The sequence below is a fragment of the Thunnus albacares genome, chromosome 3 (genome assembly GCF_914725855.1).
Source record: "Thunnus albacares chromosome 3, fThuAlb1.1, whole genome shotgun sequence".
NCBI classification, from domain to species: Eukaryota; Metazoa; Chordata; class Actinopteri; order Scombriformes; family Scombridae; genus Thunnus; species Thunnus albacares.
The window spans coordinates 38,101,275-38,123,759 of record NC_058108.1 but is presented as its reverse complement, the minus strand read 5'-3'; the positions used below and the strand labels follow the sequence as shown (position 1 = coordinate 38,123,759).

At 42.2% G+C, this 22,485-nt stretch overlaps 1 protein-coding gene and 1 long non-coding RNA gene across 5 annotated transcripts; one reads left to right on the top strand and one right to left on the bottom strand.

Moving 5' to 3' along the window:
* The first annotated feature begins 43 nt into the window (after positions 1-43).
* dzank1 (double zinc ribbon and ankyrin repeat domains 1) lies at positions 44-22,472 on the top strand. 4 transcript variants are annotated; one of them, XM_044344190.1, is made up of 21 exons: positions 56-413; positions 1,439-1,563; positions 2,057-2,204; positions 2,359-2,464; positions 2,656-2,719; positions 2,906-3,024; positions 3,127-3,197; positions 4,562-4,679; positions 5,257-5,370; positions 6,174-6,257; positions 6,440-6,562; positions 8,120-8,293; positions 8,370-8,604; positions 10,201-10,304; positions 10,515-10,598; positions 10,692-10,797; positions 12,132-12,190; positions 12,331-12,408; positions 12,493-12,620; positions 21,491-21,565; positions 21,683-22,472. In XM_044344190.1, exons 2-21 carry the CDS (start codon positions 1,455-1,457, stop codon positions 21,843-21,845), a joined length of 2,262 nt encoding a protein of 753 aa, XP_044200125.1. In that variant the 5' UTR covers positions 56-413; positions 1,439-1,454; the 3' UTR covers positions 21,846-22,472. The 4 variants fall into 4 exon arrangements, with proteins under 4 accessions (XP_044200128.1, XP_044200125.1, XP_044200126.1 ...); XM_044344191.1 differs by having other exon boundaries at positions 60-413; positions 1,390-1,563; positions 8,120-8,242; XM_044344189.1 differs by having other exon boundaries at positions 60-413; positions 1,390-1,563.
* LOC122976097 lies at positions 2,589-4,612 on the bottom strand. The gene is made up of 3 exons (XR_006400800.1): positions 4,542-4,612; positions 3,860-3,971; positions 2,589-2,726 (listed from the first exon to the last, which is right to left on the bottom strand). It is a non-coding gene; the product is annotated as an uncharacterized LOC122976097 (long non-coding RNA).
* Positions 22,473-22,485: the final 13 nt, after the last annotated feature.

The following is a 22,485-nucleotide window of genomic DNA, read 5'->3' as shown; positions in this document are numbered from 1 at the left end:
TACACATCCACCTATCAAACAATGTCATACAAAACACAATATAATTAAGAACAATATAAACATTTTCTTGGAATTATGGTTAATACCATGAAGTGATAACAAATTGCTAATAAAACTTATTTCCTACATTCTCTTGACATTACTTTTTACGGCTTTTTTTGCATTGATATTACCAATTTGTGTTTTAAAGCTTTGGATAGATAGATAGATAGATAGATAGATAGATAGATAGATAGATAGATAGATAGATAGATAGATAGATAGAGCTCTCCACGGTTTTAATCGTCCCGCCCTCCTCCGTCACTTAGTGCGTATGAAACGAGCGCTCCACCGGGCAGCCCTCGTTGCTATGGTGACGCTCGTGTAAACGGCTGCTGGATCCGGATCAACCAAACTGTCCTGTTTCATCCAAAGTAAGACCGATTATTCAGTATTAATGTGAGCAGACATGCGCAGTACGATAAATCTGTTTGTGTCTCTGTTGAAGTTCAGACTGCAAATTAATTACTAATTAATTAAATTCACCTGAAGGTTCGTTTGTTTCCCGGAAGATAAAGTGAAGCCGTCAGATATGCTGCAGACTGCACACAGGGGAGGGAAATATTGTACTTTCTACTCCACTACATTTATTTGAAGCTTTAATTACTTTTCAGATGAAGATTTGACACAATGGATAATATAACAAGCTTTTAAAATACAACACCTTTTCCCTCTAAACTTCTCACATGCTTTCATTTCAATAAATGTTCAAATGATCCAATATTTCAGCAAAAATCAAAGATTAGAGAAAAAGTCCAAAAACTGAAAACAGATTTGTGTATCAGAACTTTGTTTTTTCTTCTTTCCTCTCCCATTAATCATCTCACCACCCCTCAGATTTATCTGCTGACCCTTTGGAGGGGCCCCACCCCTAGGTTGGGAACCACTGGACTAAACTAGCTAACTGTATATAAAGTAGTGTAAACTAGCTCCACCTCCAGCAGCTACAACAGTAACATGCTGCTCTAACACTGATGCTTCACTATTAATAATCTAATGATGTCATATATAATAATATATCAGTCAGAGGGACCAAACCACTACTTTTACTGCAATACTTTAACTACATCAAGCTCATAATACTTATGTACTTTTACTGCAATACTTTAACTACATCAAGCTCATAATACTTATGTACTTTTACTGCAATACTTTAACTACATCAAGCTCATAATACTTATGTACTTTTACTGCAATACTTTAACTACATCAAGCTCATAATACTTATGTACTTTTACTGCAATACTTTAACTGCATCAAGCTCATAATACTTATGTACTTTTACTGCAATACTTTAACTACATCAAGCTCATAATACTTGTGTACTTTGCTGTAATACTTAAACTACAGAAACAGATATTGATCTGATTGACTGACTGACTGATCGATTGATTGAAAGCTGGATAGTCGTCGTCATGACAGCAGGATCGGTGGCGGCTCCGCTCATCATTCCCATCATCCACCTGCAGACACACAGAGCCAAGAACCACATCGACACCAGCACACCCGTCTCCATCCAGTCAGGTAAACCACCATCAGATGTTTATTTAATTTTCCCTCCAGTCGTGATGTAATCTTTATATCCAGTATATTGTTTCAGCTTCTATAATCCATGTAAAGCTTTGAGATATTTCTATGACCTGAGTCTGTGTGATCTGCTTTTTATTATCAGCTGCTCACACTGACCTCAAAAGAAAAAGCTGATTTAATCGTGTTTTATTTTCACCTCTGAACACTGTAGACTGAGCTTTAGACAGACATCAGGTGGAAGGATGACGCAGATTTCACTTCATGAACTTCATCCCTGATCGGTTACAGTCTGTGTAGATATGAAGGTCTACGTGGATCTATAACGTGACCAGAAAGTGGCCTCTATGATCTGCAGTACAACATGAACTCTTCTGTCCTGAGTTTTGTCTGTCAGGCAGCGTTGACTATCCGACCTTCCTGACCCTCTGATTGGTTATACAGCTATAGTGTCGCCAGGTGTGTTTAACGGGTGTTTTTGTCTCTGCAGACACTCCTGCAGTGCTGATCTTCTACACTCTGGATGGGTCGAAGCCGGCAGCCATACAACGGGGGTCAGCGGGCAGCAGCAGGAAGTACAGCGAGCCGATCCTGCTGCCCGCTGGTCGGGTGGCTGTCAGAGCTCTGGCTGTCACCAGGTAACTGCTCACCTGACACTCTGACACTGGGAGGAGGTTACAGGAAAGGAATCGTTCAACATTTTGGGAAATAAGTATAGAAACTACACTCAGTCTGCCCGTTTAATATGTGAGTTTTCTCTGACGTGGAACCTTTGCTGCATCTTTTCCGCAGTGACGGCAGAGAAAGCTCCACAGTGACGAAGGTTTTCTTTGTTGAACTTGTGGATTCAAACAGCAGGAAGGAGGATGAGGAGAACTTCCTGCAGAGCGACCAGCAGGTAATCAAACATCCTCACCACATTCAGACTTACATTTCCCATCAGCCCCGTGTCTTACTGCCCCTGCAGAGGATCCACATTAGCTCTGACAGAACGGCACATAGTCCTGATGGTTTAAAGTGAAACAAACACTGTGCAGATTTGAGATAAAGAAATCCTTCACGTTCATCAGTCGCTTGTTTTCATTTCAGCGTCCGTCTGAAGGAACTTGGTGGTCTGCTGAGAACTCTGCCGGTTCGTCACTGAGGCCTCCAGGTCTGCTCTGGGCACATAAAACATCACAAACTGTATCGCAATTTTTTGAGAAGCAAAATCAAACATTTTTTCAAGGACGCTCTGACGTGTGATCCAGGATGTTAGCCTAGCTTAGCCTAGCGTAGTTCAAATTAAACAATCTGTCAGAAACTAAACTGACACAGATTTACTGTTGTCTGTCTTCAGAGCCGAGGATGATGGGAACCACCTCTCCTCCATCAGGTCCTCGTTTCCTGAAGAGTCGACTGGGATCTCCGACCGCCGCCGCCACCCAAACTGGTTCCTCTCAATGCTCCCAGTCAGCGGTAAACAGGCCAAACAACCCGACTCTTTCAGACTAACAGTTCTCTGCCGCAGTGCTGAAACTATTGACTTCTGTTTATTCTGTTGTGTTTCCTGTCTGTCAGAGTTTGGGCGTATTGAAGCAGCTGAGCAGCACGCAGACGACCCGAATCCAAAGAGAGACCGACTTCCTGCGGTACGAACAGGCGCTGAAGTGTCTGCTAATGGACAGTTAGCACGTTAGCATGTATTTGTTCTTTCTGTCCTTCATCTCAGTTCTGATTTTTGTCAGAAGATCCTTTGTAAGTATTTCAGGACCCTCTGAGGTTTCCTCCAGGATTTCCATATGTACGTACATCATGTTGCAGCTGTTGAATAACAGGATTCAGCTGCCACATGTTTTAATATTTCTGCAAGTAACAAATAAAATGATGTAGTCATGCTCTCATTCACTGGCACAGCTCGCTTCTATGCATGGCTTTGCTTATATACATTATAATAAATCAGGTAATAATTCCTACTGTATTCAGTTCCACTACTCTGACATTATGCCGGTACATCATGAAATGATAAATAAAAATGCCTTTGTTAAAGACAATAACCCTAACATGACTAAGCACCATTTTGTAACAGCTAATCAACTATATAACGTAACCACGACTGTAATAAAACTGTAAAAGTTAAAAGAAACAAAGCTAATTAGACGGCTAACATGAGACTAGCATGCTATGCTAGTAAACAAACAGTCACATAATCTTCAGCTTCTTATTCATACAAAACACATTCAACACTGCATTAACGAACATTACAAGTTAACAACAATTTACCGTCAATACTTTATGACATATAATTTCTCACCTGCAAGCAACAAATAATATGACGTCATGCTTGCCGTCACTGGTGCAGCTAGCTTGCACAGCTGACAGCATGTGAGTGACGTCGCTGTATGTCTGCGGCCTCTGCTGGCGGTCTGTTGAAACAATTATTCAAATAACCAAAAAATTCATTAGTGGGTGTCACAGACATAGTTGTACCGATGTGGAACATGATAATAAACTGTACCACATCAATGGCGCCACAAAAGCCAAAAGTATGTTGACAGCTGATCATTTCAGCCATATTTTTTTTATGTTACAATCAATATTCTTTTCCTGATCAGTCGTCTCACCTCGTGTTTTTGGAAAAAAACAAATCCTCGTGTCTTTCAGGGTGATCAGTTCATTTTGAACAAATTTACTGTTTACAGGATCAAAGACATTTTCAGGAGTCTGTACATGTTTACCAGATGTTGATGGTGCATAAAAAACATCCACAGCGTCCGTGACATAGTGAACAAAAACAAGTCATTTATATGACATTAATTTATCAAAAAAACCCAAAAACATTTGAAACAAGAGCAACTTGATATCAAACAGAACAAACAGAGAACGAGCTAGTTTATAATAAATGTGTTATGGATTTAATGTGTAACAGTGAAATAAGGAAGAGTTCATCTTGAGCTTTGTCAAAACATTTCAAATCAACAAATCAGCCCAATAACCTGCCGGTTGCTCTGTCCAGGTGTGCTCAGTGTTTGAGTCTTCGTCCTTCGGATCCTTTGGCTCGGTTCTGTGCTCAGTGTGGCGCTGTGGTTCCTCCGTTACCTGAACAGAGACTGCCCCCTGCTGAGGGAGGACAGGTACTGCACTGAACATCCCAGATTCACCTGAATGTCTCAGATACACCCGAACGTCTCAGATACACCCGAACGTCTCAGATACACCTGAACATCTCAGATTCACCCGAACGTCTCAGATACACAGAACATCCCAGATACACCCGAACGTCTCAGATACACCCGAACGTCTCAGATACACCCGAACGTCTCAGATACACCTGAACATCCCAGATACACCCGAACGTCTCAGATACACCCGAACGTCTCAGATACACCCGAACGTCTCAGATACACCTGAACATCTCAGATTCACCCGAACGTCTCAGATACACAGAACATCCCAGATACACCCGAACGTCTCAGATACACCCGAACGTCTCAGATACACCCGGACGTCTCAGATACACCCGGACGTCTCAGATACACCCGAACATCTTAGAGTCATCTTCTGATGTTCATTGTTACTTTAGTCGTCATTTCATGGCGTCCGTGTTCTGTCAGCTGTTTGGAAATGTTGTTCTTATTGGTTCACAGCCACAGTTTAACAGTGACGTGTCATCGTGATGTCATACCGAGTTTATGTGTGTTTTGGTGTCAGATGTTGCGCTGCTTGTTCTGTCACACTGTGGTTCCTGTGAACGCTGAGACCTGTTTGATCTGTGAAGCTTCCATCCATCAACAGCTACAACCACAGTCCAGCCTTCGACTGCAGGTACACACACACACACACACACACACACACACACACACACACACACACACACATGCTTTGACTGTCTCAACCACTTAAATTTGAAATTTCAACCATTTTCATTGTTTAAAGTACTGAAACTTAACACATTGTTCATGATGTTATAATGTTATCATTTATATTATCATATAGATGTTTTCTTGTAGAATTCACAGTTTATCTTGTAAAATTACAGTGTAAATCTTATAATGTTTTGATGTTTCTCGTAATATTTTCTTTTCCTCTTTAATAATTTCTAATAATTGGCTTACTAACTGTTTGTTGTCATAATGTGTTTCTAGTAAGATCTAAAACTTTATTCTCATAATATTGTGATGTTTTCTCATAAAATTTTAAGTTTATCTTGTGAAATTACAATTTAATTATTGCAATATTTTCCTTGTGAAATTACCGCTTTTTCTCATAATATACATTTTCTTGTTGAACTTCACTTTCTCCCATAATATTGACTTTTAAAAGTAAAATTACAATTTCAATCTCATAAGTTTCCAAATAAAATGGATTCTTATAATACTGTGATGTTTTCGTGTGTGTGTGTGTGTGTGTGTTTGCTGTGTGTGTGTGTTTGTGTGTTTGTCTGTGTGTGTGTGTGTGTTTGTGTGTGTGTGTGTGTTTGTCTGTGTGTGTGTGTGTGTGTGTGTGTGTGTGTGTTTGCTGTGTGTGTGTGTGTGTGTGTGTGTGTGTGTATGTGTGTGTTTGCTGTGTGTGTGTGTGTGTGTGTGTGTGTGTGTGTGTGTGTGTGTGTGTGTGTGTTTGCTGTGTAGGATCATATTGTTTGTGTTTGCTGTGGAAGCGGAAATCCAGCTCACATCTCCAGCTGTTTGACCTGCGAGAGCCACCTGCAGCCGGTAACACGTGCACACACGCACATACACACATCTACACACACACCTGAACACAGACCTGCACACACTGATACAAAAACACAATATAATATAATTATATGCATAATATAATTTATTCATTCTGATTCATTGCTGATAATTTCATTGCTGAACATTTTATTATTTTGATCATTCACACACTGCAGGCGGTGTGTGTCGGTAACGGCGCCCCCTCTGTCCCGTCAGCAGACAGCAGGATGTTGTCGTGCTCCAGATGTAAACGTATAAACCACAGCGACGCCAGATACTGCGACTGGTGCGGCTCCAAGGTGAACACACACCTGAGCTCACACATGACATCACACACAGCTGACCAACCTGTGACTGAAAACAGGTGAGGACAGACTACTAGTGGGACTGCAAACAGCAAACAGGACAAAGAGACAAATACACACTGATGATTTATACAGAGCCACGAGCCAAACAGTATGTGGCAACCACTGGTTTAATCCTCAGTAAAGCAGAGTGATTTATTTTCTTATCATTATGTTATTTTATGTAATATTTTAGTAAAAATTTTAGAGTAGAAAGTACAAAATTTCCTTCTGAAATGTAGTGGAGTGGAAGTATAAAGTAGCATCACATGGAAATGCTCCAAACCTTGTAAATTGTACTTAAGTGCAGTATTTGAGTAAATGTACTTAGTTACTTTCCACCACTGATTTGTATCTGTTGTTAGTTGATGCGATGAGGCTGTCTGCTTCTAGTATAGCTAGCTCTATGCTAGCCTAGCTCAGCACAAATAGAGCTAACAACTCCAAGGCCTTCATTAGCATGTTTTAAGTTAGCAGTGCAGTAACCACCAGGCTGTGTCATGTTAGTTTAGTTATAAACAGAGTCTTCACACAGCTAGATTTACGGAAATAGTATTAAATTATTATTATTGACTATTTCCAAGTTGCTTTTGTAAATTCCTTTTTAAATTGAACAATTTATTGATGGATAATTATTTTATTTGTAAATTCTTTTTTTAATTCCTCTTTTGAATTGTTAGTTATTAATTAATGAAATGCTTTATTACTATTTCCGTGACCCTTGTAGTCCTCCATATAGATTAGCCTCACACCAGACCTCTGAATCAAGCAAGCAAAGTCATTATTGAGTGACCTTAAACGAGACAGCACTTTAGTTTGAATACATACTAATTACTACAGCAGGAACTTATTAAGCTGCTTTTTTAGCACAGAAATTAGTTCAGAAGCTGTTAGCCTGCAGTTAGCCTGCAGTTAGCCTGCTGTTAGCTTGTAGTTAGCCTGCTGTTAGCCTGCTGTTAGCCTGCAGTTAGTCTGTAGTTAATCTGCAGTCAACCAGCTAACTCAAACTTAGCATCATGCCACAAATTAGCTCAGAGCTCAAACTGCACTGAAATAAACAACCGCTCACTGAGCAGTGTTAGCTTGTCTGGTGGTGTCCAACACAATCATCCTTTGATAAATGTTGACATTACCAGAATCTGTCAAACATGAAAGGTCAACTCCAAAGCTGTCTGATTTACATGTTTGTTTAACTACTGTTACTGCTTTTACAGCGAAAACTACTGCTACAGCTTAAACTACTGTTACTGCTGAAACTACTGCTAGCTACAGCTAAAATTACTACTACAGCTAATAATACTGTTAAAGTTGTCTGATTTACAAGTAATCCTCTCCTTAGCTCTTTTTTACATTTTGATTTCTGCAAATAATTATAAACAAGATAAAAACATGCAGTTGTTGGAGGGTCTCTTTTTTTCTCTTTTGATGGAGCTAAGCTAACAGCTTCTCCCTGCTTCCTGTCTTTGTGCAAAGCTAATGTGTGACATGTAGTGATGTGATGTGTGTTGTTAGCCCGGCCATGCAGCCAGCTGTGTCATGTGTTGGCGGTGTGGAGCGAGCGGACACCCGTATGCCTTCTACTGCGCTGCTTGTGGCGTCTTCCTGGAAGCACCGGCCCCGACCACATCCTCTCAGGTACACTGCAGCAACACTACCCAGCCCACAGGGGGCGCCACCACCAACCAGGTACACTTTACCGCCGACAGCACGTCACACACAACATATATCAGGTTAACCAGCTGAGTCCTCTCTGTGTGAGCAGGCTTCAACCTCGATTTCCCATGATGCCACCTGGAAGGCCATGCCCTCATCTGGCGCCGTGCCCGGTGTGCCGTTAGCCCCGCCCACTGCAGAGCAGTACACACAGACTGTAGGACTCTATTACCCATCAGCCACCAAGCTCCACAGGAAGGAGCAGCAGAGGGCGCTACAACTCAGCAGGCAGCAGGTGTCCAGAGACCGCCAACCACTGCTGACCGCCATCAGCCCAGGCCGAGGTAAAGTACTACTGATACTACTACTGATACTACTACTGATACTACTACCATGGCCGAGGTAAAATACTACTGATACTACTACTGATACTACTACTGATACTACTACCATGGCCGAGGTAAAGTACTACTGATACTACTACTGATACTACTACCATGGCCGAGGTAAAGTACTACTGATACTACTACTGATACTACTACCATGGCCGAGGTAAAATACTACTGATACTACTACTGATACTACTACCATGGCCGAGGTAAAATACTACTGATACTACTACTGATACTACTACTGATACTACTACCATGGCCGAGGTAAAGTACTACTGATACTACTACTGATACTACTACCATGGCCGAGGTAAAATACTACTGATACTACTACTGATACTACTACCATGGCTAAGGTAAAGTACTACTGATACTACTACTGATACTACTACCATGGCCGAGGTAAAGTACTACTGATACTACTACTGATACTACTACCATGGCCGAGGTAAAATACTACTGATACTACTACTGATACTACTACCATGGCCGAGGTAAAATACTACTGATACTACTACTGATACTGAGGTAAAGTACTACTGATACTACTACTGATACTACTACCCTGGCTAAGGTAAAGTACTACTGATACTACTACTGATACTACTACCATGGCCGAGGTAAAGTACTACTGATACTACTACTGATACTACTACCCTGGCCGAGGTGAAGTACTACTCATACTACTACTGATACTACTACCATGGCCGAAGTAAAGTACTACTGATGCTACTACTGATACTACTACCCTGGCTAAGGTAAAGTACTACTGATGCTACTACTGATACTACTACCCTGGCTGAGGTAAAGTACTACTGATACTACTACCCTGGCTAAGGTAAAGTACTACTGATGCTACTACTGATACTACTACTGATACTACTACCCTGGCTAAGGTAAAGTACTACTGATGCTACTACTGATACTACTACCCTGGCTAAGGTAAAGTACTACTGATGCTACTACTGATACTACTACCCTGGCTGAGGTAAAGTACTACTGATACTACTACCCTGGCTAAGGTAAAGTACTACTGATGCTACTACTGATACTACTACTGATACTACTACCCTGGCTAAGGTAAAGTACTACTGATGCTACTACTGATACTACTACCCTGGCTGAGGTAAAGTACTACTGATACAACTACCCTGGCCGAGGTAAAGTACTACTGATACTACTACTGATACTACTACCCTGGCTAAGGTAAAGTACTACTGATGCTACTACTGATACTACTACCCTGGCTAAGGTAAAGTACTACTGATACTACTACCCTGGCTGAGGTGAAGTACTACTGATACTACTACTGATACTACTACCCTGGCTGAGGTGAAGTACTACTGATACTACTACCCTGGCTGAGGTGAAGTACTACTGATACTACTACCCTGGCTGAGGTGAAGTACTACTGATACTACTACTGATACTACTACCCTGGCTGAGGTGAAGTACTACTGATACTACTACCCTGGCTGAGGTGAAGTACTACAGCAGCAGTGAGTATCAGCAGGTATATCAGCAGTCTTCTCTTGTGTTGTTCTTCAGGTTACTGGAGGAAGCAGCTGGATCATGTGTGTGCTCACCTGAGGAGCTACGCCCAGAACAACGCCCCCTTCAGGGCTCTGCTGGGAGAGCCTCGCCTGGGCCGGGTACAACATACCTCAACACACCTGTACTTCACTTCACCCGTACCTCATTTCACCTGTACCTCACCTCACCTGCTCCTCACCTTCACCTCACCAGTTCAGTTTTAAACAACTTTGTGCTGTCAGGCATCAGATTCACCTGAACAGGTGTCGGCAGCGCTGCAGTTCCCTTCCAGGGTGTCACATGACATGTTGTGTTCCTGCTTTCCTCAGATGGTTTCTGCTGTGATTCAGGAAGATCGCTACGAAGTCAGTCTGACTGTCAGCTTTGTGTCGGCTGGACGGGAAGAAAAACAGGTCTGATTAATGGAACCTGAGCTGTGACTCAATGAGGCAGAAAAATGAAGTGAAGTGTGGAGTCGTGACTGACTGACATCTGTTTGGTCTCAGGTGGGTCCTGAACAGGTCGGACCAGCAGGTGACGGCGTTTTACCTGCTGGTCGGTCTGAGACTCTGAGCAGCATCACAGAGCGATCTGCCAACAGCAGCAGCCTCAGTAAGAACTCACATTACAAACCTCTACATGAACAACATTCATTAATTATTAAAATGAGTGAAAAATGAATTTGAGTGAGAATCAACCTGAGAATCTAAGTGTGCAGAGACAGATTTATAAACTCAGAAGAAGTTTAGAACGGTGAGTAAAAGTGAAGTCATACATGAGAAGTTCAAACTAAAACATTTTAAAGTTTCAAGTTTTAAAGTTTAAAGCTTCGGGTCACAGCAGAGCAGGAAATTTATACTACTCTTTGCAACGGCTTTTTTTTGTCCTCATGAAATATGTTTTTGGGGCATTGTGGATAATTTCCAGGGCAGTTTTTTTCAGATGATGAGAAATACTTTAGTTCTATGTTGCATGATAGACCAATACTCAGTGACTCTTATTTAAAAAAGTAAAGGGAGGAGCTGAACTTATAATGAAGAACATTTAATGGGTAAAAATACTCACACCGAGTTATGATCCCATTCTTACCCATTTAATGCAGATGTTATTTTCAGATGTAGAAACAATAAACACAACGTTACGTAACAACGTCAGTTCAACATGTCAGCAACGTTGTTGATTGCCTGCATGTTATGTGGTTTAGAATAACGTGCACTCTGACAGCTTTGGTAGCTGTTTTAGGCTCAGCGACTGTCCACATTTCCTACCTACTTTCATTTAGGTTAGAAAGGGGGGGGGGGGGGGGGGCTTTCATAGCTTTCATAGCAATTATCAGGCGCCATATTTGAGTCTGGTATCCAGCTCATATAAAACATCAGTGATAGCAATGTGTTGTATTAGCCTAGTGAGCTAACAGTCATTAATCAGTTGGGTCAGTCAGGTCAGTGGGGTCAGTTCTCAGTTTAAGGCCTGTGCAGAACAATGTTCGTTAATTAGACAATAAGTCAACACAGTTAACTGAAAGTAAAGTAAAAGTGGATGATGCTACACAGCTAACACAATGGCTTCCTCCATTTTGACCTCTCTGGCTCTTTGTCCCCTCAAAGGTCATCTGTGTTTGCCGTTGGTCAACAGAATTATTGTTTAAATGTTCACTAACGCTGAACTCAAAGTGCAAACTTCAAATTTACTGATCACGGAGATTCCAGTGAAATGATTGATTGATTTATTTCTCAGTTAGACTGTAAATGTTGGTGTGACCTGATGTTTATATGACTGTAAACATTCAACACGAGGGAACCTGCTGGGAGGTCAGTGGACAGCTATGAGTCATCATCCTCGTTAGATCAAACATCTGTTAAAACTCATGTAAACTTATAAAATGAAATATAAAACATGATCCATCAGTCAGTGCTCCCCTGTGGTTTTATTTGTGTGTCTGACAGGAAATGATCTGACAGCTCTGATGAAACCCCTCAAACTGAACCCAGCGCCCAAACCTCCGGTAAGAAACTTTTATCTGCTCAGATTTATTTCTGTTAGTCTTCTGGGATTTAAAAGGGAGACTGAATGGAAAAGAAGACAAACTGAGGTTCTTCCTGTCCATTTATGAATCTTGTGTGTGATTGGTTGTCCTGGCTGCAGGTGAAGGACAGTCAGCTGCTGAGGGAGCTTGGTCCGGGTCGAGGTCAGATCAGCGTCGTCCAGCTGCTCCTGGATCAGGTACAAGCCTCTCCGGCCAATCAGCAGCTCCCCTGGCTCACCTGATGTTAACTCTGACTGGTCTGTTTGTTTGTTAACCAACAGGGGGCGGATCCCTCCTGCTGCGGGAGCGACGGCCGGCACGCGCTGGCGGTTGCCGTGGTGAATGGTCACTATGATGTCCTTCCTGTTCTGGTGCAGCAAGGCGCCGACATCAACCAGCAGTCCGGACAGTAAGAAGACAATTCATGATTAATTAATAAGTTAATAACTTACTAATAACTCGATATCTTAACTGTTGTTTGGGTCTGTTAGATGTCAAACTTCGAGTAAAATATCCATTTTAAAAACAGAGTTGGTTTCATGGACTGAAACATTTTTAAAATATTAATCAAAATTAAACATCAACACAAAGACGTGTTTAGATGCAAATTCATCCTTTGAGGCGCAATTGAAAGTGAAATTACTCCTCACTCAACTCATAAAGCTGTCTCTGTGGCGCAATCAGTCAGCACATTCGGCTGTTAACCGAAAGGTTGGTGACTCAAGCCCACCCAGGATCTTGTATTTACATAACCAGCTAACATCATGTGAAGGGTTAGAGAAAGCTGTAGCTAAAATATGACTGTGTGGTGGAATAAATGAGAGTATAATTATCAGTAGCTGTTGTATGAAAATGAATTGTCGCATTGGTCCGTTCACCAAAAGGTTGATGGTTAAAATATGGGGCAGCTGTGGCTCAGGGGGTAGAGCGGGTCATCCACTAATCAGAAGATTGGCGGCTCAATTCCCAGCTCCTCCAGTCCGTATGTCAAAGGGCAAGATTCTGAACCCCAAATTGCTCCTCTTTGGCTGTGCCATCAATGTATGAATGTGTGTGAATGGTTAGTTCCCCCTGATTGGCAGGTTGGGACCTTGCATGGTAGCCCCTGTACCCATTCAGCGTGTGAATGGGTGAATGTGACACATAGTGTAAAAGAGCTTTGAGTGGTTGGAAGACCAGAAAGGTGCTATACAAGTACAGTCCATTTACCATAAAACCTGAACTTGTCATCAGCTCCACTAATGTTACTTTATTATTTTACAACTTCTTAACAAAATAACATGTTTATGTGATTCTGGACAAACTTTCAGAACAACAGTAAGAGTTGTGAAACATCCGTCTGGGTTGCAGAGTATCATATAAAAGAGCAAGTTAACATCAGTATAAACTGGCAGTGGTTGCTTGTATCTGAAATGTGAAGATACAAGCATCCACTGCCGTTGGGTCTCACCGGCCGACCACAAAGGGAGTCCTCAAGAACCTCAAGAATTTCCCCAGAGTCCTTGGTTGTTCGCACCCAAGTGTGAACTCCACAAGGCGAACAAAACGAGAGGTTGCCTTCTTCTCTGTTTCTTTCCCCTCACGGCTCAGCTAGCAGCAGAGTCATTGCAGCAGGGCTGAAACTCCCCCCCCCCAGGAGCTACTCGTGACTCCTGCAGATTGAAGCTCTCTGACCTAGTGTGGTCTGCTCCAAGCAGACACGCAAAGAACTCCCCTGAACAAGCAGCAATGCAAACCCTAACCCTAACCCTAACCCTAGCAACAAAGGCAAACTTTGACAACAAAGGCACGATCAGTGGCTTCCACAGTGACCTGCACCCTCTGCACAACTGGAACGCCAACTATCCAGCAAAGCCTGCATCCTTCAGCCTTGAAGCCAAAACTTCTCAGCCTGGCTCATTCATGGATTCACCAGCTAAGAAGCAGAACACCATAAAGCATCACTTTCTCCATGGACTTGGTAACAACTGGGCATAGCCTAGCAAAATACAGCATAGCATAGCATGGCTAAGCATAGACTGTTAACCTCGTCGATGGTTTAATGGTGTCCACTGAGTTTTATTGTTGCGGTGCATTTCCATTGTTAAACTACTGAATAGCTATACTATTAAGCTAAGGTTAGTTTATACTTCACACATGTTACACCCAGTAACTAGGCCTTGCATACAAACCTCTTCCTAACCTGATACCTTCTGTTCTCTTTCTCAGCAATGTTGTCTGCATGCCCTGTGCTACACCTACATACACACTCACACTCACACATACATCTGTGTATAGGTACATTTAGCCAGATTACACGTTGTTTGTATTGCTCTTTTATCTTTGTAAATACACACTGTCTGTTTAATGTTGCACAAGAATGAGTTTTGCCAACCTCTGCTCTGCAAAGAACTCCAAAATCCTTCAACTCTAACTAGCTTTTGACATGTATAGGTATTGATATAGGTAATTTTGGCTATAGTTATTAAGTTAATTATTAATCAGAGATCCAAATTGATAGTTTAGTAAATTTTAAGACTGAATTTGGCAGTCTTTTTCCCTGACTCCAGGGTGGTGCCCCATTATTATTAATTCTTATTAATATTTTTTGTTGATTTTAATAATTAATAATTATCTTTGATAATCATTAATTGTTGCTGATAGCCAAACCACGTAACCAAGGCCTAGCAAAATGGTCCCCCGTGTGAGGCAGACCATTGATGGCAATCATTCATCATTGTGCAATGTTTGGAAAATTATTTTTTTCCCAAAACCAAAATTCTGGAATCTAAAACCTTAAGACTATCCAAAAGCCTTTATATTCAACACAACTAGTCTGCCACAGGAGTAGACATCCAGCTGTACTTACAAATAAGTGCATTGTGGTGAAAATAGATTCATTCACCAAATTTAGATAACCCAAATCTTGAGTTATTGATAACTAACATTTTAAGTATTTAGAGTGTTCCCCATAGTGTTACATTAAGAGCTTGCTGTTTGTGCTAGCCATTCAAGTTGAACCTGCTCTGTAGGAATTGTAAGAATTTTGGTTCAGTATTAGAATACCACATACTCCATGCAATCTAGTCAAGCTGTCAGAATTGGCTGTTAATTTCAGTGCTCCCCTTTTTAATTAAAACACAGTGTACCATCAGCCCTGTGAAACATAGAGAGCTTGTACATGGCTGTTACTGCCATGCATTCCAGCCTGAATAAGAAATAGAGTTATCCTCTGACTGTTGCTGCAATGCATCTCACTCAGTACATGCTGAAATCTGTCTCCATAGTGTAGGCTACCACATTGTTTGATTAGGGTAGTCTGCTGCCCAAACTACACTACAAGGTGTCTGCCATGCAACACCATAGCCAACCACATTGTTTTGTTGAACTAGACAACTGCTTAATCTCACCCTCTGTTCTAGAGACAACAATGGGAAACCCCTGTCTAGAGCAGTTTATTTCTTACCTAGCACAGAGCCTAGAACAGACATCAAACAGGTGTACTGCCTCAAAAGATCACTCTCACAACTGTCCAAAGGGGGATGACAAAAGGCCACATAGGGACACTGAGTGTAACCGCCATGTCCATCAACTGTGCCAAGACAGGCATTCACACACTAGAAGCTTTAGAAGGCCATACGCAGAGATTCTGGCCCAGAAGCATGACCACCCAATGGACGGACCAGATGATGACCTCAGCATCTTTGACCACAGTGCATAACACAGTCACCATCCATCAGATGGTGACAGCACCTTTGAATGCCTCTCTGGCTCTGGCTACCCAAAGTGTTACAGCCCCGAGCCACAAGTTAAGAAAACTTAAGGCACAAGAGCTCTAGAGCTCGCTCCTCACGATCATAGACAACAAAACAGTCCACCGCTGTACTGACAGTAAGACAGATACCAGTGCATTACTTTTCCTGCAGTTACATAGGCAAACTTGGGTTTGATAGCAACAGTAGCAAATTCAGGAATAATAGCCAGGCATCCTGCTATTAGTTGAGAAAAGCCAAAATTCTGATTCAACCCAGATACCACTGTTCCACTTTGCAAGTACAGTTGGATCAACGTCAGTGAAGGTTAAAGACATTGTCATGAGCAGTGATAAAAATGCAGGAAGAAGTGACATTTAAAGAAACTGAAAACATCAACAGAACAACAAATGAAAAGAAAAGTGTTGACAATCCCAGTTTGATTGACAGCTGATCTCTGTGCAGTTCAGAAACACCACAGCAACGAGCTCTCAGAAACAATGGAGACAAAAACATGAAGAATTACAACAGAATCTGACACATGAAGTCTGAAATGACTTCTGTCTATTTCAGTTTACACAATTCAGCTGTGTCTCCATAATAAGGATAATAGAAATAAAGTCCAGCATGGAGAGGCTGAGTGAATGTGGTCTGGACTCTGTGGAGGAGAGTCATGGTTTCAGAGACGCTGTAGAAGGACAGAATACCTGCTCTGTGATCCAGGTACACTCCTACTCTGGAGGAATGAGGACCTGAGATGGGAGTTTTGATTTTGTTGAACCAAAATTTGTAACTGTTAGTTTGATAATATAAAGCCCAAGATTTATCATTAAAACCAAATCCACATTCATTCGAGTCTCCTGTTCTGCTGATATCCTTGTATGCGACTGCTACACCAACTGCTCCCCCTCCCCACTCCACCTCCCAGTAACAACATCCAGTCAGACTCTCTTTACTCAGGACCTGACAACATCCAGTGAATCTGTCTGGGTGACTAGAATAAAGCTGGTGTTGACTCATTAGTTCTGCTTTTCTGTTCCCATCAGATAAAAACAGCTCTGTGTGTGCTGTGTTTGGATCCAGGATGATTTCATGTGAATATTTTAAGAACTCAGCTCTGGTCTTGGGTTCTGCTTCTGACAGTAAAACGTCCACGTCAGTCCCCGTTGGTGAGATGTTTGTCCATTTCTCCCTCAGGATGTCCTGTAGTTGATCTCTGAGCTCTGACACAGCTGCTGTCGCATCCTCAAAGTATCTCAGAGGACGGATATCGATGCTGGATGAGTCTGTAGATGCACTGAGTTGTGACAGTGAGGGGTAGTTGTGTAGAAACTGGATGTGATCCTCTGTGTGTGAGAGCTTCTTCAGTTCAGTGTCTTTCCTCTTCAGCTCAGTGATCTCCTGCTCCAGCTTCTCCTGAAGCTCTTTGACTCGACTCACTTCGGTTTCCTGCTGGGATCTGATCTGCTGCTTCACATCAGAGCTTCTTTTCTGGATGAGACGGATCAGCTCAGTGAAGATCTTCTCACTGTCCTCCACTGCTTTATCAGCAGAGTGACTGACGGCCTCCACCTCCTGTTGAAGCAGCTTCACATCTTTCTCTCTGTCCTGGATTCTCTGCTGGATGTTTTGTCGACTCACCTCGAGCTCTCTCTGCCTCTCAGTCCTTTCTGCTGCAGCTGAGACTGTGTCATGGCCTTTATGTTCCTCCACAGAGCAGAGATAACAGATACTCTGCTGATCAGTACGGCAGAACATCTTCATCACCTCATCGTGACGAGAGCAGATGTTCTCCTGGAGCTTCTCCGAGGGGTCGACCAGCTTGTGTTTCTTTAATGGAGCTACATCATCATGAGGCTGGAGGTGATTCTCACAGTAAGAGATGAGACACACCAGACAGGACTTGAGGGCTTTCAGCTTCCTCCCAGTGCAGACATCACAGGCCACATCTTCAGGTCCAGCATAGCAGTGATCAGCAGGAGCAGCATGGAGTGTAATATTCTTCAGCCGCTCCACTAAATCTGCTAACATGGTGCTTTTCACCAGGTCAGGTCTCGGTGTGAAGGTCCGTCTGCATTGAGGACAGCTGTAGATATTGTTGTCATCTTCTCCATTCCAGTGTGTTTTAATACAGCTCATGCAGTAACTGTGTCCACAGGGAATAGTCACCGGATCCTTTAGTGGTTCTAGACAGATCGAACAGCTGATTGTTTCTCGGTCCAACTGATCCCCTTTCTGCGCCATTTCAGCTCTACAGTGGCAACGACTGTCTGAATTTCACTTCCGGGGAAGTGAAACAGGTTTGAGCTCTGATCTAACAACATGTGTTTCTGCAGTAAATGCAGCCTGCAGCTCTTGTACTGCATCACATGTTGGTTACACCCATCTGCAAACTGTAGATCTGAATGGGAGGGAACAAGGAAACATGAGCACAGAGTGGAGCTTGTTGTGTTTGAAAGAACAGGGAATGGTTTCCAGCTTTGCCACATTCCAGGATGAGAAGTGGAATTAAAACTGTTTCCTCATTTACAGAGAAGTTAAAACCTGCTCACCATTTGAAAACATTTTTGCATTTAGATGTAAAATAAACTTAGCACAAAAAGTAAGGAAATTTGCGTTTGGTAGATTATTTCTTTGTTGTAATGATGCTTCTGGGCAATAAATCTTATACCGTTGGAAAGGCTGTTTATTTCCCTTTCAAATGGTGCCACATTTGTAAGGAACATGAATTTATGGGATGAGCAGCAGAGCTGAGTATGTGGGTTGCACCCATGAAAAATTTGCCAAATCTTCTCTGCCAATGCCAAACAGCTCATTCTACCATTGACTCTTGTTTGGTGTTTGGTGGATTGGATGATTGAAATTTGAAGAAACATGACATATTGGCAATTTAACAATTGATTCATTTAACAAACAGGAGCCTCAGTAGCGTGTGGAAGAACCATACACAGCCACAACAGCCTGGCACCTCCTTCTCATGCTGGTCACCAGCCTGGTCACACTCTGCTGTGGGATGGCGTCCCATTCTTCAACCAGCATTTGTCACAAGTCAGCCAACATGGTTGTGTTGGTCACTCTGGCACGAAGAGCACGCCCAAGCTGATCCCACAAGTGTTCAATGGGGTTGAGGGCAGGACTGCTGGCAGGCCATTCCATCCTCTCCACTCCCAAATTCTGGAGGTGGTCTCTGATAAACCCCGCTCTGTGGGGGCGAGCGTTGTCATCTTGGAGGATAGAGTTCGGTCCCAGACTGTGGAGATATGGGAGATATGGGATTGCCACTGGTTGCAGAATCTCATCTCGATATCTCTCTGCATTGAGATTGCCTCCAATGATGACAAGCCTCGTTTTTCCAGTGAGGGAGATGCCGCCCCACACCATCACCCTGCTTCCACCAAAAGATGTTACTCTATCGGTGCAGCGATCAGAATAGCGTTCTCTGCATCTTCTCCACACCTTGACCCAACGATCCAACTGCCGTAGGCAGAATCCGGACTCATCGCTGAGCATAACGTTCCTCCACATGTTCAGGTTCCAGTGCACGTGTTGCCGACACCAGGCAAGCCCTATGAGACTGGAGATTGGCTGCGTGCAGTCTGTTCTGAATTGTCTGGGCAGAGAGCTGTCGGCCATATCGTCCTGCAAACCTTGACTGCAAATCTGTAGAAGACAGCCTACAGTACCTAAGTGCTGACAGGGTGAGGAAACGGTCTTCTTGGGGTGTCGTCTTCTTGGGACACCCACTTCACGGCCTGTCTCTGACATCCCCCGTTATATGGAACTTAGCCTTCACTTTGGAGATGGTACTAGGGTTCACTCCAAATAATGCCGCAACTTGGTTTTGCGGAACACCAGCTTGAAGTTGCTCTATCACAGTAAGTTTAGTTGTTGGCATGTCAGGGTTTGGTGATGCCTCCATATTTCTCTAACTCTTCCTTAAAATCAGATCAATTTCTATGTATTGGTTAAATAAACAGCTGACTGACAACAGGGATTTATTACACTTAAGTGATAAAATAATTTCCTGACTGTATCATCATTTTCTCACATATTTAGGGCCTGAGCACTTTCAGTGCCAGGGGACCGTTGAAAGTGCAAGGATCCTATTGTTTTTGAAAGGATTATTATTGTTATTATTATTCTTATAGTACACCATTGCATTTTTGAGGGCCTTAAGATGCTCGAAAAGTCACGAAAATTGGCACACACGTCAGAACTGGGGAAAGTTGCTAAGTTCTATAGTGATTGGGCTCGGGGGTGACCAGTGGGCTCCATTGTGCCCCCAAACGCAGGGTCATTTTGGCACAAAGTTTCTTTGATGTTAATAAAATTTGATGGGTTCAATACTGTCATCATTCTTGACATAATCCGTATTTTTTCAAATCTTTTTGCCAAACAGGAGGTCAGCCATTAGGATTTTGTGTGTCAATTTTCATTTTACAAACACGTTTGAGGCCTTTAGGATCCGCGAAAACTCATGAAACTTTGCACCCATGTTCAAACTTGTAAATATTTCAATTTGTATCAAAATTGGGTTTGGGCGTCGCATTTGGGCTCTTTAGCGTCTCCTAATTACTTTCAGCATTTTTGAGGTGCTAGGGGTGCTCGAAAACTCATGAAACTTGGTACATTGTATGGGCTTGGACGTAGCAAAATGGCTCAATAGCACCCCCTACAAAAGTCAAATCCCCTCCTTTAAATTTAACATAGATGAACAAAATTTGGTAGGCAGATGTAACATTTCTGGACTTTAAAGAAATCCTCTTGAAGTCATACCATAAGTCCAACTGAAAGTCAACCAATTTGGAATCAACTCTGCATTTTCTTTGCAAAGTGAAGCCATTGACAGATATTGTACTTTAACAAACTCCTCCTAGAGATTTAATCCAAGTGACTCCAAATTTGATAGGTGACATCCAAAGAAGTTTTTTGTTTTTATGGAACACCCTTGGCTTGGCGTGTCAGTCAATTTTGCCCAAAGCATGTTTGGGGCATTAAACAGGAAGTTGTTGTAACTCGGCTTTACATTGTCCAATCTACCCCAAATTTCTCATGCTTGGCGCCACCAGCCTTATGTGACAAACATCATCTGATTTACATGAAATTTACATGGTGCAGTCTACACGATATACAGCAACATGACGTATAATTATTGGGTGTTCTCTAGCGCCATGTAGTGGACACAGGAAGTCATAGTTTACTCCAATGTCCAATATTCATGAAAATTTAGATCCATGTCAGGTGCCCTCTGGTAAATGTATCGCTGTATCATGTTGCTCTGCAATAACAGAAGTTCAACTGCATGTGCAAAACCTCCTTCCAGCTGCTGCTCCACTGCTTCATTAGGAGCTCCATAAATAACTGTTGTAAATAATGTAATATCTCCTCAGACCATGCCACTCTTGTTTTAATTTAATCTAAATTGAATGTATTGTAATTTTTTTCTTTTTCTTAACTTGACCCAGTGAACTGCAGTGTGCCTGTGCAAATAGCAAGAAAGTCTCTTGAATTTTGAGTGTAATGTAATCCTCCTCTTCCTCTTCCTCAGGATGAAGAACACTGCTCTGCATGAGGCTGCAGCTCTGGGCTCTGAAGGCCTGCAGTGTGCGAAGGTCCTGCTCAGGTAACAAACATCACACCTGTACACCTGCTGATGATGAGAAGTGACTGACTTACCTGTCAGACATGACATCATCCTCTGTCATAATGACATCACACCCACCAGCTGTTTGTGTTCCAGCTGTAAGGCCGGCCTGAGGCGCAGGAATGCCGCTGGTCAGACGGCGTATGACGTGGCGGTGAGCTCCGGCTGTAACGTCATGGTGTCCATGCTCGCCGCCCAGACAGGATGTGACATACTGGGCAAACTGGGAAAACCAAAACTGAACCTGGATGTTTTCTGACTGAAACAGACTTCACTTTTATTGGAAGCATGATGACATCACTACTGACCAAACTGAGCACCTGTATCTGCAAACAGATGCAAAATATAAAGATGTTTTTGTATGTAAATCTACAATAAACAGGCAGCTGTTAAACAGATTACATATAATAGTTAAATTGTTTGTTTAAAGGAACATTTCATAGATAGTTTTATTTTATTCACTATGATCTGATGTAGATGTTTAGAACAGGAATGTGAGGAACATCACTTGTTACAGTTTTAATATTATAAGTTATAGTAACATTAAATATGTCTACTGCTGTTATTGTGGTCTAAATGTAAAACACAAATCCACCATGGTAATACTGTATGTAAATACACGGTAACCCTGCGTTAGTCTGCAGAAACAAACAGCTGATTCTATTGATTACTTAATGAACTTGAGAGGAAATTATCTCATGTTGCAACTTTGGTGAAATGACGTCTGTCCTGCTGAAGACTGAAGTTGACAGTCAGATATATTTTTACATTTATAGACGTGTATTCTGCAAACTTGTGTATGAAACAGGTGACAGTCTGTACAGTGTTTCTTCAGATCTTGTTCTTGTTCTGTGTAGCGTTGATAAAAATAAACAAATATTTAATATGGGTTTGTGTGT